The sequence below is a fragment of the Lepus europaeus genome, chromosome 21 (assembly GCF_033115175.1).
Source record: "Lepus europaeus isolate LE1 chromosome 21, mLepTim1.pri, whole genome shotgun sequence".
NCBI lineage: Eukaryota > Metazoa > Chordata > Mammalia > Lagomorpha > Leporidae > Lepus > Lepus europaeus.
In genome coordinates, this window is record NC_084847.1 from 9,809,423 (window position 1) to 9,823,250 (window position 13,828).

The 13,828-nt window shown below is 50.7% G+C and overlaps 1 protein-coding gene across 2 annotated transcripts in view; it reads left to right on the forward strand.

Annotated features, from left to right (window-relative positions):
• The window catches only part of SNX29 (sorting nexin 29), a 473,054-nt gene that overhangs the window by 78,253 nt on the left and 380,973 nt on the right, over nt 1–13,828 (forward strand). Inside the window, exons 5-8 of one of the 2 annotated variants that reach the window (XM_062180202.1) lie at nt 4,553–4,733; nt 7,203–7,273; nt 9,006–9,254; nt 11,485–11,860. In XM_062180202.1, coding sequence (XP_062036186.1) covers nt 4,553–4,733; nt 7,203–7,273; nt 9,006–9,254; nt 11,485–11,860 — 877 coding nt within the window. The remainder of the gene's footprint in view (nt 1–4,552; nt 4,734–7,202; nt 7,274–9,005; nt 9,255–11,484; nt 11,861–13,828) is intronic. The other variant, XM_062180203.1, reaches the window with a different exon arrangement.

A 13,828-nucleotide genomic window follows, 5' to 3' on the forward strand; every position in this document is an offset into this window, starting at 1 on the left:
CCAGGCAGGCAGCTGGCTCAGCAGAGAGCTGAGGGCTGAGCAGAGCGGAGGGCTGAGCGCACAGTCTGTGTTTAGACTCCCGGTTTTTAAGGGAGTCTTTTTCTCCTCCAGGACAAAGGATGGGGAGCCCTGGCAGAGGGTTTGTTGGGTGAAAATACGAAAAATTCTTTACCAAGTTTACCACTGAGGTTGTCAGGGGAAGCCTTGCTGGCGTCAGCCAAGGGACTTCTCTCTGGGGGGCCCGCCTTAGAGGAAAGATGTTCACCAGGCCAGGCAGAAGGGGCTGGACCACCTGGAAGGTTCTCAGGGTCTGGGCAGGACTTGAAATGCGGATGCTGGACTGCTGTGGATGTCAGTATCCTTAGGCCCTTCTTACACACATAGGATAGTTTCTTTTCTTTTTTTCTTTTAAGATTTTATTTATTTGAGAGGTAGAGTTACAGACAGTGAGAGGAAGAGGAGACCGAGAGAAAGATCTTCATTCTGTTGGTTCACTCCCCAATAGCCACAATGGCCGGAGCTGCCCCAATCCAAAGCCAGGAGCTTCTTCTGGGTTCCCCACGTGGGTGCAGGGGCTCAAGCACTTGGACCATCCTCTACTGCTTTCTCAGGCCGCAGCAGGCAGCTGGATTGGAAGAGGTGCAGCTGGGACTAGAGCCGGCGCCCATAGGGGATGCCGACACTGCAGGCAGAGAATTAACCTATGTAGCACAGCACGGGCCCCACCTAGGCTAATTTCTAACTTCCTGCCTAACAGTGCTAGTCTCACAAGTTGTCAGTTTAACACTCTGCCACAGTGCAAGCCCCTGGAGTTGTGGTTTTAATAGGTGTGTTGCTTTGAAACTCAGTTTGATGCCAATTATGTGAATAATTACGGCAAATGTTTGTAGACTATTGGCTGCACGCACTCTGCATGTGGTCTCATTTTCTCCTCCTAGTGGCCCTTAGAGGTTGTCATTCTTGTCCCATTTGCACAGATGAGGAAAACAGAGGGTAAAGAACGTTGCCCAAAGCCACGTAATGCCTGAACTAGAATTTGAGCCAAAGTTTTTGTCTTCTTTGTGGTCCCCAATGTATGCGTTCTTGGCAGGGACGGAAGCTGAAGCCTGTTGGTAACTGTGCCAACAGCCCAGTGCCATTGCTCACCGGCTGCTAACAAGCACCCGCAGGCAGCTCCTCCACACCCCTTTGTCGGCTCCTATTCATTCTGGCAGTTGGCTTTCAGGTGTTCCGAGAAGCAGAGCCCTTGTCCACTTTTGGAATTCACCGGACATTTTCTGTGGATTGGTGTATGTTCCCAGATGAAGTTACGGACACTGCATGTGTTAGGTGGCAGGTGAGCTGCACTCTAAATAGAGCACATTAATTCTGGCAGTGGAAGCGGAACCCTCCTGGGATAATTCTTACCGTCGGCAGCATTGCTCTGACAAGCTTTACGGGATTCTGTGGTGTAAGCAATTTGCAAAATTGAAAGGTGAAAACACACTGTCAAGTGTTGGTGTGCACTCAAGGTCAGAGGGAGGTGATTGGTTTTTTCAGGAGAGGCTGGGTGCAGATGAGAGCCACTTGATTGGAATCCTGCTGGCCACACAGGTGGCTGCCTGGGGTGTTTCATAACGCATTAGCTGCTGGGCGCCCTGGTTTCTGAGGAAGCAGAGGGTGGAAAGAAGGCTGTGTATGCAGTAATGTGGCTTGTGGTTTGCACTCACATGCTGATTTTAGGAAGGGGAGTGCATTGACACGGAGGGGTTCACGTGGAAGCCAGTGCTGCGTGAGCTGCGCCATTCTTCAGTCATTCCTAGGAAGTTTATCCAAAGTGATTGCCTTGTGGGCTTGACCCACACATTCAGGTGCTGTGAACAGAAGGAGAAATGAGGAAGCTGCACAAATGCCATGTCCTAAGGGGGGTGGTTAGTTATCAGGGGCTGGACACTTTGCTCAGAACTTAAACACCGCCCCCCCCCTTACCCTAAGAGCCCCAGAGGATTGTGGACTTCTGTGCTTATCTTGTGGGAGAGCAATCAGAGTGGAGCCGGGCTGGGTGACTTGCCCCAGGCAGTTCAGTTGAATGGTCTCTCCTGAGTGACTTGCCCAGGGCAGTCTCTCCATCTGTGTGTCCCGCCCTGTGGCCTGGAAGCTGCCTAGAGATGGGTTTTGTTATCTCTAGAATGCAGTGAGGGCAGTTTCTGGAGATGAGTGTCTTCATATCCTTCTGGAAGGGCGGCTCAAGGACTTGGTTTGTTCCTCGGAGGGACCTGTGAATCACAACCACGCCAACAGTGTAGAGTCAGCGCTTATCTTCTTTTGAATACTGAACAGCTGTGAACTTGGTCATTTTATTTCATTATTTAAAAAAGATAAGCTTATCTTTTAACTCCATGTCTCATGAACTTTTTTTTTTTTTTTTTAAGATTGACTTGTTCATTTGAAGGTCAGAGTTATATAGAGAGAAGGAAAGACACACACACACAGAGATCTTCCATTTACTGGTTCACTCCCCAGACAGCCCCAATGGCCAGGGTTGTGCCGTCTGAAGCCAGGAGCTTCATCTGAGTCTCCACATGGTTGGCAGGGGCACAGACACTTGGGCCATCCTCTGCTGCCCTCCTAGGCCATCTGCAGGGAGCTGGATCAAAAGTGGAGCAGCCAGGACAAAAACCGACACCTGTATGGAATGCTGCTGTCGCAGGCAGTGGCTTTATCTGTCATGGCACAGCGCCGGCCCCATAACCTGATCATTTTAAAGAAGGTAGAGATCCCTTGGTTCTCAAGGCAGGTGATAGTGGTTTACAGTTAGCTCCAAGCTCTGGTGCTAATGTACTGCTGTTATCTGTGCCCTTGGGCTGCTCATTTCACTTGTCCAGGCTTTGGCACTCATCCTTGACATGGACATGGCCTTGGTGGTTGTGGGGTCAGAGGTAAAGTGTCTGGCACCATGGTGGGTACACAGTTGAAGCTCAATAAATGGTAGCTTCTGTTGGTGCTGCTGTTTTTAGCAGCATGAAGTGTTGATGAGCCAATGTTAAGTGAACAAACTCCAATCACAACAATGGGAACACACTAGGCTTGTAACTGTGAAAGATGTAGATAAAAAAGGTGGCTTTGAGGGGATGCAAAGTTTCAGGAATATTTGTTTTATGGGTAAAAGCAAACTTTGTTAGCTTTCCCTTAAAGCCTTGAATCTGTTTTACCCTCAGACCTAGTAATTCACTGTATAGAATTCTCTCTTAAGGAACCAGAAATGAGACAGTTATCTACGTGCAAGGATACTCACTGCTGTATGGGTGGGGGGAAGTGGCACTGTATTCTATTCCCAGTAACAGAGAAGTCGTTAAATTGTGTTTTACTGAGAAACCGTTGATAATCTTGGTTCAGAGACTTAATTATAATAGGAAAATATTCATGATCTGGCCAAGAAAATAAATGAACCAAGGCCTTAAATTTTCTCTTCTCTCCTTTCCTCTCTCCCTCTCTGCCCCTCCCTTCAGTTTCCCCCACTCCTCTCTCTCTCTCTCCCTCTCTCTGTCTCTGTCTCTCTCTCTCTCTGCCTCACTGTATCACCTATCATTTTCTTCTGGCTGCGGTAACAACGTACTGCAAAGTCATTGGCTTTTAAACAGCAGAGATTTACTCTTTTTTTTTTTTTTTTTGTCAAAGATTTATTTATTTTATATGAAAGGCAGAGTTACAGAGAGAGAGAGGCCGGGGTCGGGTGGGGGATCTTCCATCCACTGGTTCACTCCCCAGATGGTCACAATGGCCAGAAATGCAACTGTCTGAAGCCAGGAGCTAGGAGCTTCTTCCAGGTCTCCCTCACAGGTGCAGGGGCCCAAGCATTTGGGCCATTTTTACTGCTTCCCCAGGCCATAGCAGAGAGCTAGATTGGAAGTGGAGGAGCCAGGACTTGAACCAGGACCCATATGGGATGCTGGCCCTGCAGGTGGCAACTTTACCTGCTATGCCACAGTGCCGGCCCCCAGAGATTTATTCTTTCACCGCTGTGGGAGGCAGAAGTTTAAAATCGGTTTCTCTGGCTAAGGTCACAACGATGACAGGGTGTTTTGTACTGTAGGCTTATACTCTGTGCCACCCCTGCAGCTCCTGGTGGCTGCCAGCATTCCTTGGCCGTGGCCACATCCCTCTAGGCCTCGCTGCTCTGCTCACATCATCTTCTCCCCTGGGTCAGGTCTCTGTCATCCTCCATTGGGATGACATTGGGCCATGGGGATTTTCCAGCGTAACCTGCCCACTTCCAGATCTTTCTCTTTATCACGACTGTGAAGAAAAAGCAGCACTCACAGACTGTAGAGTTTGGGACCTGCGTGTCTTCTGCAGGGGGGTGTGGTGGGGTGTCGAGTGTCAAAATGTTGACTTTTTTAAGTGCAGGAAAAACGACTGGAAGGCAATTCTTGAAAATGTTAAAAATGGTCTTCTCCGGATGGTAGGTTTTGGTGTCGGTTTTGTTTTTGGCAGGCTCTCTGTGTGTCCCTCGGGTTGCTCCCGCCAGCGCGAGCCTGGCAGGCTGAGTGACGCATGCGCCCTCTCTCCACAGAGCCCGTGTTCTGGTCCTACGTGAGGGAGGTGCTCAGCAGGCACGAGCTGCAGCGCTTCTACGGCCTGCGCCACATCGCCTCGGACGTGGGCCGCGGCCGGGCCTGGCTGCGCTGCGCCCTCAACGAACACTCGCTGGAGCGCTACCTGCACACGCTCCTGGCTGACCGCGGCAGGCTCAGGTACCTGGAGCGGGTGGCGCTGCAGGGTTAGCCTCACACAGCGTGGAGTCCGGAAGCTGGGGTTTGCCTTTTCTTCCCTCCTTCTGGGGCCAGTGGGTTCTCCTCCTGTAGCCCTTGTCTGTTCTGCTGTGCTGTGGCACCAGTTGGGCTAGGGGGTGGACAAAGGAGTGCAGGGCTCAGCCTGGCACCTGCGCTTATGGTTATTCAGGCCTGGCGCTGTTGTCCTAGGTACCGTCTGCTCTACACTTGGTGGAATTTATTTAGAACTTTTACATTCATTCAGTCTCACTCTGATGGAAAAATCAAGTAAGATTGAGGTTAGGGAAAGAAATCGTCAGTATTTATCAGAAACTCTTTGGTAATCTACAAGAGGTCCACTGCTTCTGTTACCATAGGTCAGGTGATGTTGCAATGGCAAACACCACAAAAACCTCAGAGGCTTGGAAGAGCCAAGTTCATGTCTGCCTGGTGCTGCTTGTCTACCGTGGATAGGCAGGGGCTCTCATCTCCGGGAGCCAGGCTGCCCCGAGGCTGCGTCTCCATCTCTGCTGTCGTGATTGCCAACTTGGGAAAAGAGACAGGGTTGAACTAAGGGCCCCGGCTGTCGGAACTTCTGCCTTCAGTGGCTCTTGCACTCAATGTCTCTGTGGCCAGTGCAGGTCACACGGCCACAGCTGTGCTTAGAGGGTGGGTATGTGGTTGACCATAGCTATGGGGAGACGGCCCCAACTGTCAGCCTCTTTCCCTGAAAAGGAGTTGTAAGTGCTGGAACCCGGGGGGAAGGAAATTGAATCACTCCTCATTTATGCCGAGATACCTGCTGGAATGCTGGCGTTTCCACTGTCATTTTCCCTGTACTAAGGATGTTGATGATCTTGTCTGTGCTGACTCTGGCTTCTGACAATGGTGGACCAGGCATGCTGTTGTGTGTTGCCAGATGATGCAAAGGGACAGTGGCCTCTCCTACCCCGGTCCCCTGAATAACTTCCACATCAGCGGTGCCCAGGTCCTCAGCAGTGAAATTCCGTTTCATTCCGCAAGCCGGCTTTCCATCGGCATTTGGTGCAGTCTCTGGATTTCATACCTGGCCACGTGTTCCCTGCTTGTTTTTGCTGCTGTGATTGGTCCCCTCTCTCCAGTAGCAGGTGTTCCAGGACTGTGTGTCAGGGCTCTCACAAATACCTTTGAAGTTCTCTGCTACCAGTTGTGTGATGAGACCATGTGGGCCTGAAATGGGAAGGCCAGGGCCCAGGACACCTGCCTCTGACTTGCCTGTGTGCTACTTGTGATCAGAGTGAGAGGCTGGGAATGTCCAAGCACTAACTAGCTGTAGTTAGCAAAACAAACATTCATGTTTTTTAAAATACATTTTTGGGGGGTAAAACTCCACCTGGCAGATTTTGTGCAGTGAGTTCAGAGTTGCATGCTTGGCACCCAAGTAGCATTTAACCGTGGGAAGTTGATACGGATCCAGTTCATAAGAGTCACAGTTGGACTTAGCTGGCCACTTTGTTACTCTCTGGGAAAGCCACAAGCATTTACACACGTGAAAACTGGCCGGGACTTTGCAGGGGTCACAGTGTAGGGATCAGAGGAGCAGTTGCAATGCCAGCTTGAATGTAGGGCTTGTGTTTCCCCCAGCACTGCCATGGAAGTGCCCTGGAAATGAGCCACCTTCAGTCACTTCAGCTGATGTTTCCAGTTGCCCCCTGAACCACAGGTCATGCATCGCTCGCTCGACTGCGGGGAAGCTGAGCTTCGACTCCATCAGTTTAGAGTTCTGCGACCTTGTTGGTGGGGAAATAAATCATGGCACTGAGGATGTTTGGTTGTTCCGTTTTTATAGTCTTATGCAGAGCTTGGACAGTGGACCAGAGAGACCTGTGTTAAGCCCTGACTATTCCATGTATTGGCCAGATGATTTTGTTTAGGCCCTTTGGGCTTCTGAGACCACCCCACCCCAACAACTGATGGAATCATGGGGCCTTTTTAGCCTCTCAGTCCTTTCTAGGGATCGCTTGGACTGCTGAATCTGCAACCCAAGCAGGTGTTGTAAGTAAATACTCTGATAGAGACATGGGTCTTCGTAATTTCTTCCTGATACTGTCCCTTGTAGGAGCCAAATCAGGAGTTGGCTAGCCTAGATTGTCTGTCTGTCTCCAGGGGACAGGGCTGGAGTGGAAGTCACCCCTTTGTTGTCTTCTGCTTCGCTGCTTTCTGCCTTTACATGGTCTATTTTAGCACTCTGAGGCTGGGGTGTCAGGGGGCCAGAGAGGAAGTCATAGGACGTATGTATGTATTCAGGTTTTGTTTATAGCCAGAAGCTTAAGGCCAGCAGAGACCTCAGACACACCGCGTTCTCTCTGGGTGACCAGACTCAGGTTTCCAGAGAGCCACCTAAGGAACTTGTTGGCTCAAGGACCTGGAGACCCAGTGTTAAGAACTTTTCCATTTCTCTTTCAATCGCAGCACTTTTTATGAAGACTGGTCTTTTGTGATGGATGAAGAAAGATCTAGCATGCTTCCCACCATGGCAGCTGGTAAGACTGGCCCAGGCTGGGCATTGAGTGGGGAAGCTTGGCGAGCAGAGGGGGCTGCTGGGAGTACATTCGCAACCCAAAGGGATGCTGGGATTTCCCCTGTCCTTCACCAACTTACTGGGGCATTTACCTCTGCTTCCTGTGGTGGTATTGAGCACTGGGGCTAAGTATTTAGAATTTGATAGTCTGGCAAGAAAGCGTGGGGTTTACGGATTTTGGTTGTAACTTGGCAGGTGGAATATAAGAAGTTGGCGAATTGGAGGCAGGAGACCTACCCTTGAATCTCGACCCTTCCCCTTGTCAACTGGTGATGAGGGGTGGTTCCTGTAAGGTGGCACTCTGTGGCTCAGCAGTTACCTTTGTAGGGCAGTGGGAGAGAAAGGACCACACATACATTTCTCAACGGGAAGGCCCCCGTGTGGTGTTGCTTGGTGGATGTTAAGCTGTTTGCCATTTGACTGTCACTCCAAGTCAGGTGGCTGGGAGCGGGCACCTTGCCTGTTTCTTTGCTTTGTTGCCTCCTTTCATTCTCCCCCTGAAAGTTTATACTAAATCCCACATCCTTGGGGTTATGTCATTCTTGTCCCCCGATGAGAGAAAGTGTGGAACCATGATTGCTTTTGTAGACTGTAGAATACCAGTGTAAGCTTTTGCCCAAAATAAGCATCATGGTATAATCACTGCACATCTTTTAAAAATATTTGTTTATATATTTGAAAGGCAGAGTGACAGGAGAGTCAGAGGGAGAGAGGGAAAGGGTGAGAGAGAAAATGAGAGTGAGTGAGCTCTTCTGTATACTGGTTCACGCCCCCAAATTGCCAGGGCCATTTAGGCTGAAGCCAGGAGCCAGTAACTCCATCTGGTCTCCCATGTGAGATGCAGAGGCCCAAGCACTTTTGGCCGTTTTCTGCTACTTTCCCATGCTCATTAATAGGAAGCTGGATTGGAAGTGGAGCAGCTGGGATTCAAATTGTCTCTCTGATATGGGATGCTGGCAGCTCAAGCAGTGGCTTAATCTGCTGTGCCCCAACACCAGGCCCCTAAGCAGTGCACATTCTCTATTTAACTTGAGTTACTTAATTGAAAGGTGGAGTTAGAGAGGAAGAGACACAGAGAGAGAATTCCTCCATTCACTGGTTCACTCCCCCGATGGCCACAATGGCCTGGGGCTGGGCCAAGCTAAAACCAGGAGCTTCTTCCAGATCTCCCAGATGGGTACAGGGACCTAAGCCATCCTCTGCTGCTTTCCCAGATACATTAGCAAGGAGCTGGATTGGAAGTGGAGCGACTGGGTCTCAAACGGATGCTCACATGGGATTCCGGTGTCACAGTAGGTGGCTTAACCTGCTACATTGTAACGCCAGACCCATTAGTGCACGTTTCTGATAGTTTATGGAGTTGAGTGATTTTGGTGGGTGACTGTCTTTAATATTTAAAATCCCGTGAGGAAGATGGATTGTCTCCATTTTATAGATAAGGGAGTTGAAACTGAGAGAGATTACAAGTTACTTGAAGGTCTCAGAGCTAGTAAGTGGAGGAGCTGGGACTCTAGGCCCGGCAGCCTGACCTCAGAGCTGGTGCCTTCCTCCACTTCTCCTGGTAGTAATTGTTTTCCTGGCCGTTAGGGAGAGAATCTGAAAGACTCGATTCCCGTGATACTGGTGTCTGCTGAGCTCCGTTTTGTGGGAGGGTCTGAGAGGAGTGCTCCAGGTTTTCCCCTTTCTCTGGGCAGGTCTGAATTCCATCCTCTTCGCCATTAACATCGACAACAAGGATCTGAACGGGCAGAGTAAGTTTGCTCCTACCGTGTCAGACCTCTTGAAGGAGTCCACGCAGAACATGACCTCTTTGCTGAAGGAGTCCACGCAGGGGGTGAGCAGCCTTCTCAGGGAGATCACGGCCTCCTCCGCCGTGTCCATCCTCATCCGACCCGAGCAGGAGACCGACCCGCTGCCTGTAGTGTGCAGGAACGTCAGCGCAGGTGAGCGAGAAGGGGCGGGGAAGAGGACAGAGTGGACACAAGGGGGCACACCTGGTCATCGGAGGGTCACTCCAAGGGGGTGAAGTCTCTGGCACTCACTTTCCCGGCTCGTGTTCGTGTTTATGTTGCCAACCCTCATGCACGCCAGAGGGATGGGCAGCCTGGCTTTGATGGGCAGACAGTGGAGTAGGAAGCCAGCGGCTCAGTGGGAGCGCGGGGACGGCGAGGCTGTGATGACCACAGAAGCCACGGTGGCTGAGTTCTTTTCTTCCTGCCGTCCTCCGATGGGCTGGCGTAGATGCCTTCCTTCCAGCATCCTTTTACCTGCTTGTACCAGGGTCGCATTCTGTGTGCCAGACTGATGGCCAGCGCTTACCGGATCACATCCTTTGCCATGGACAGGGGTACATAGTTGGTGAATGTTTTAGACATCATTGATTATCCTTGTGCTTGATGGGGTGAAGGCCATGCACAGGGTGCTGCTGGCTTGCCTTTGTTGGGGAGATAATATTTAAATGGAAGCTTGAGAGAAGAGAGAAGTTTGTCAGCGTTAACTCGAGGCTGGGGGGAGGCAGAGGAAAGTTGATTCCTTGAGACTACCTTTGCAAGAAGCTTCCAGTACCCCTAGACTGTTCACAGGCATGAGGATCTTACTATAGCAAACATTGGAATTTTGGTTCTACTAGTCCCAGTATTGCCAAATCCATCCATCAAGCAGTGTTCCTGTTTGTCCTTTGGAAGGAGTAGAGGTAGTGAAGACACAGAATCCCATGGCTTCCTGGGTGCACAGTGACTTTGTGTCATGCCCTGGGCCTCTCCAGCAGGTCTCATGCAGATGACATAGGAAAATGAACTGTTGAGGGCTTTGTGTGAGAGACACCGAAGCTCGTATCCCCAGAGGAGGATCAGTCCCATCTGTTGAAAAATTGCTTTTTAAAGTTTCTTTTTTAAAAAGTTTATTTGAAAGGCAGAGTGAGAGGGAGAGATATATTCCAGTCTCTGAAATAACCGGGGATGGGTTAGGCTGAAGCCAGGAGGCAGGACTTTGATCTGAGTTTGATCTGGTGTCATAGGTGGGTGGCAGGGACCCAAGCACTTGAGCTATCACCTGCTGCCTCCCAGGGTGTGCAGAGACTCCACGAGCCTAGCATTATTAATCCCTGGAGGGCGATGCCTCGTGACCCAATTATCTCGTGCTGGCTTTTCCTCTGCAAAGTTGGACCCCCTGGATGCCGCCACACTGGGGGTCAGGCTTCCAGAGCTGCAGTAAGGCCCTCACCACACCACGCCTTGGCTTAGACAGGTTGAGTGTTTTGGAGTTGGCCTCACATGTCTCGCCTCCAAGTTTGAGGATTTCTGCCGGGTGAACAGAGGGCTCAGCTTAGCCCTGATCCCCATGGCCACCCTGCTTTCTGTGCCAGCCAACCTTTGCTGTGTGAGAGACAGCTCCAACTTGTAGTGGCTTCCAGCGACCACAGTTCACTGTTTTGATGTTGTGAGGGGGTGGTTCTTCTGCTGGTCTCCCCTGGACTTGCTCTGGGGCTGCTTCAAGCAGGTGGCTGGCTTGGAGGATGCAAGATGGCCCCACTCAGGAATCTGGGCTTGGTGCTGGGGCCTCTCAGTTCCTTACGATTGATTCGGTGAGGCAGACAGCGCCTGTTTTCTCCTGGTACTGTCAGGGCACAGGCTTTGAGACCGTTTCATGCCTGGGTCTAGAACTCACTGTTACCTCTGCCACTTTGTAGAGGGAAGAGCAGAGCCCAGAGCAGCCCAGGTACAAGGGGGTGCAGAAGTGGACCCTGCTGCAGATTGGGAGGGCAGCACAGTCCCGCTGGAGAGGGTGCGAGGAGTTGGTGGCCACTGACCAGTCCACTGCAACTCGCACACTGATTTTCCTGGTCTCATCTGCCAGCCTTGAGAATATTTTCCGAGTGAAACAATGGAAATCATTTCAGTAGCGGTAGTGCTGTGTGTATCACGTGACTGCTTAGAACGGACACTTTGAGCGCACGCTGTATGAGATGTTTAAGCCAGAGGTGGAAGCCCACATCCGCTTTTCTCAGTCTTCTATAGTCAGATTTTTTCTACACGGACTGAAGAATAATCTGAGTTCATCTTAATATTTATTTGTTAGCAGAATGGTAGAGTCTCCTTCAGAACGAAGAGGGGAGTTGGCTTGGTCATCCTGTTTGGGTGACTTTTTCGATTCTCATATATTTTCTTTTGCCAGATGCCAGGAGTAAAAAGGAGAGGAAGAAGAAAAAGAAGGTGACCAACATTATCTCATTTGATGATGAAGAAGATGAGCAGAACTCTGGGGACGTTTTTAAAAAGATTCCTGGGGCAGGGGAGAGCTCCGAGGAGAACTCCGACCGCTCCTCGATCAACATCATGTCCGCCTTTGAAAGCCCCTTTGGGCCAAATTCCAATGGGAGCCAGAGCAGCAACTCATGGAAAATTGATTCTGTGTCTCTGAATGGGGAGTTCGGGTACCAGAAGCTTGATGTGAAGAGCATCGATGACGAAGACGCGGACGACAATGAAGACGACGTGTACAGAAACTCATCCGGGAGGAAGCGCGCCAGCCACTCGGAGTCGCCTGAGAAGTACGTTCCAGTCCCGCTTTTAACGATGGAGTTGCGTGAACCACGGTTTCTCTCTAGCACAGTGTCGGGATCAGAGTGCGAGGTGGTGGTGGTGGTGGTGGTGGGCTTGTTGACTTTCCAGGTCTTGATGTAGGAGGGAGGGCTGTCAGCTTGCTGTTCTCCTGAAACCAGAGGGAGGGAAAGGAGGGCACACGTGGACACCCACCACGAAGTTAGTGTCCAGAGGTGTGCTTGAGGTTCTGGGTTTGTCCCTCACACCACCTGTTGCCAGGGCCTGGATTTTTTTTTTTTTTTTTTTGAAGATTTATTTATTTATTTGAAAGTCAGAATTACACTGAAAGAGAAGGAGAGGTAGAGAGGTAGAGAGAGGTCTTCCATCCACTGGTTTACTCCCCAGTTGGCTGCAACAGCCAGAGCTGGGCCAAACTGAGGCCAGGAGCCAGGAGCTTCTTCTGGGTCTCCCATGTGGGTGCAGGGGCCCAAGGACTTGGGCCATCTTCTACTGCTTTCCCAGGTAAGATGGAATGGAAGTGGAGCAGCCAGGACTTGAACCGGCACTCATACGGATGCTGGCACTGCAGGCAGTGGCTTTACCTGCTATGCCACAGTGCTGGCCCCAAGGGCCTAGATTTTTCTGCATCTCTGGCTTGCCGTTAGCATAGGATGCTCAGGAGGAAGGCAGGGTCAGTTTTTGTGTTTATCTGTACGAGCTGAACTGTAGTAACTCATGCGCAGTTGCTGCCTTGGCATCCAGTTGCTGTGGATTTATGCTTGTGGAAGGGGCTTGTTGCAGGTGTAGGCCTAAAGTGGAAAAGTATATTCCTAACAAACTTGGATCCTGGAGTCAAGACCAGCTGGGCCTGTTTTTAACTCCCCATGTAGCTTAAGGTGGACAAGTCCTTCCCCTCCCAGCCTGTTAGCCTCCTGGTAGACCTGGGCAGATGGCAGCACCTGCTTGTGGATTGTCGCTGAGTTAAGGAGGTCATCACAGGTTAGATCTGTCCCACGTGCTCATGGAGGAAGGCCACAGAGGTCAGCTGTGACGGTTGTCACACACTCATGTCACGATCCTCAGGCTTGTTCTGATTGCTGGGTAAACCACTGGCTTCGTCACTGAGACTTCAGAGCGCCCAGGGCATCCGTAGCACTTATGGAAACGGATTCTCTGTATGACTGAAACCTCACGGTGGTGTTAAGGCGCCCAGTTGTATCGCTAGCTGATGAGACAGTGTTTGCCTTGCCTGCTTTGGCTCTAGTCCTCACTCGCACAGATACTCCTGTCAGCAGTGGTACCTCACTGAGCATCTGTGAGATGCTGCGTGCTTCAAGGTACTTCACACACCTCACAGGAGGACAGCCACCCTGCCCTCCTGGGAAGGAGGCAGAACAGGATTCCACAGAGAGTTGAGATTCCGCAAAGCCATTGGTAAAGCTGGGATTTAGGTTCAGATATGTTGTGCTCTGGAGCTTATCTGAAGTATTTCCCATGTCCCTATATACTTGTGTTGGGTGGTTAACATGGGTTACTTTTGTGTGTTCACTTTGATGTGGTGTGACTAGGTAGCTAGTTTAGGTCTGAGTGATCTAGAAGTCCCTGCACGCCACAGTGTAATCATGTTACCCTTTTTATCTGTCAATCAAAATGCTCCCTTTCCCAGGATGCATCTGTTTTATCTGGGACTTGGAAAAGAGGAAGGGAGCACCCTAAAAATATGGATGTGAAGCTCCATGTAGAGTTTATGGAGATATCATGCCTTCATGCACGTAGGGGCACCACCTTCTACCTCATAAAAGAGCTAGCGATGGGGGAGAGCTTGCACGCATGCGTTCTGTCTCTGTCTCTCTCCCTCTCCCTCTCTCTCCCTCCCTCCCCTCCCTCTCTCTCCCTCTCTCTCCCCTACCCCCATCTTTGTCCCTGTCCCTGTCCCTGTCCTCCTCTCTTGCCTCTCCCTTTCTTCATTGGGGCAG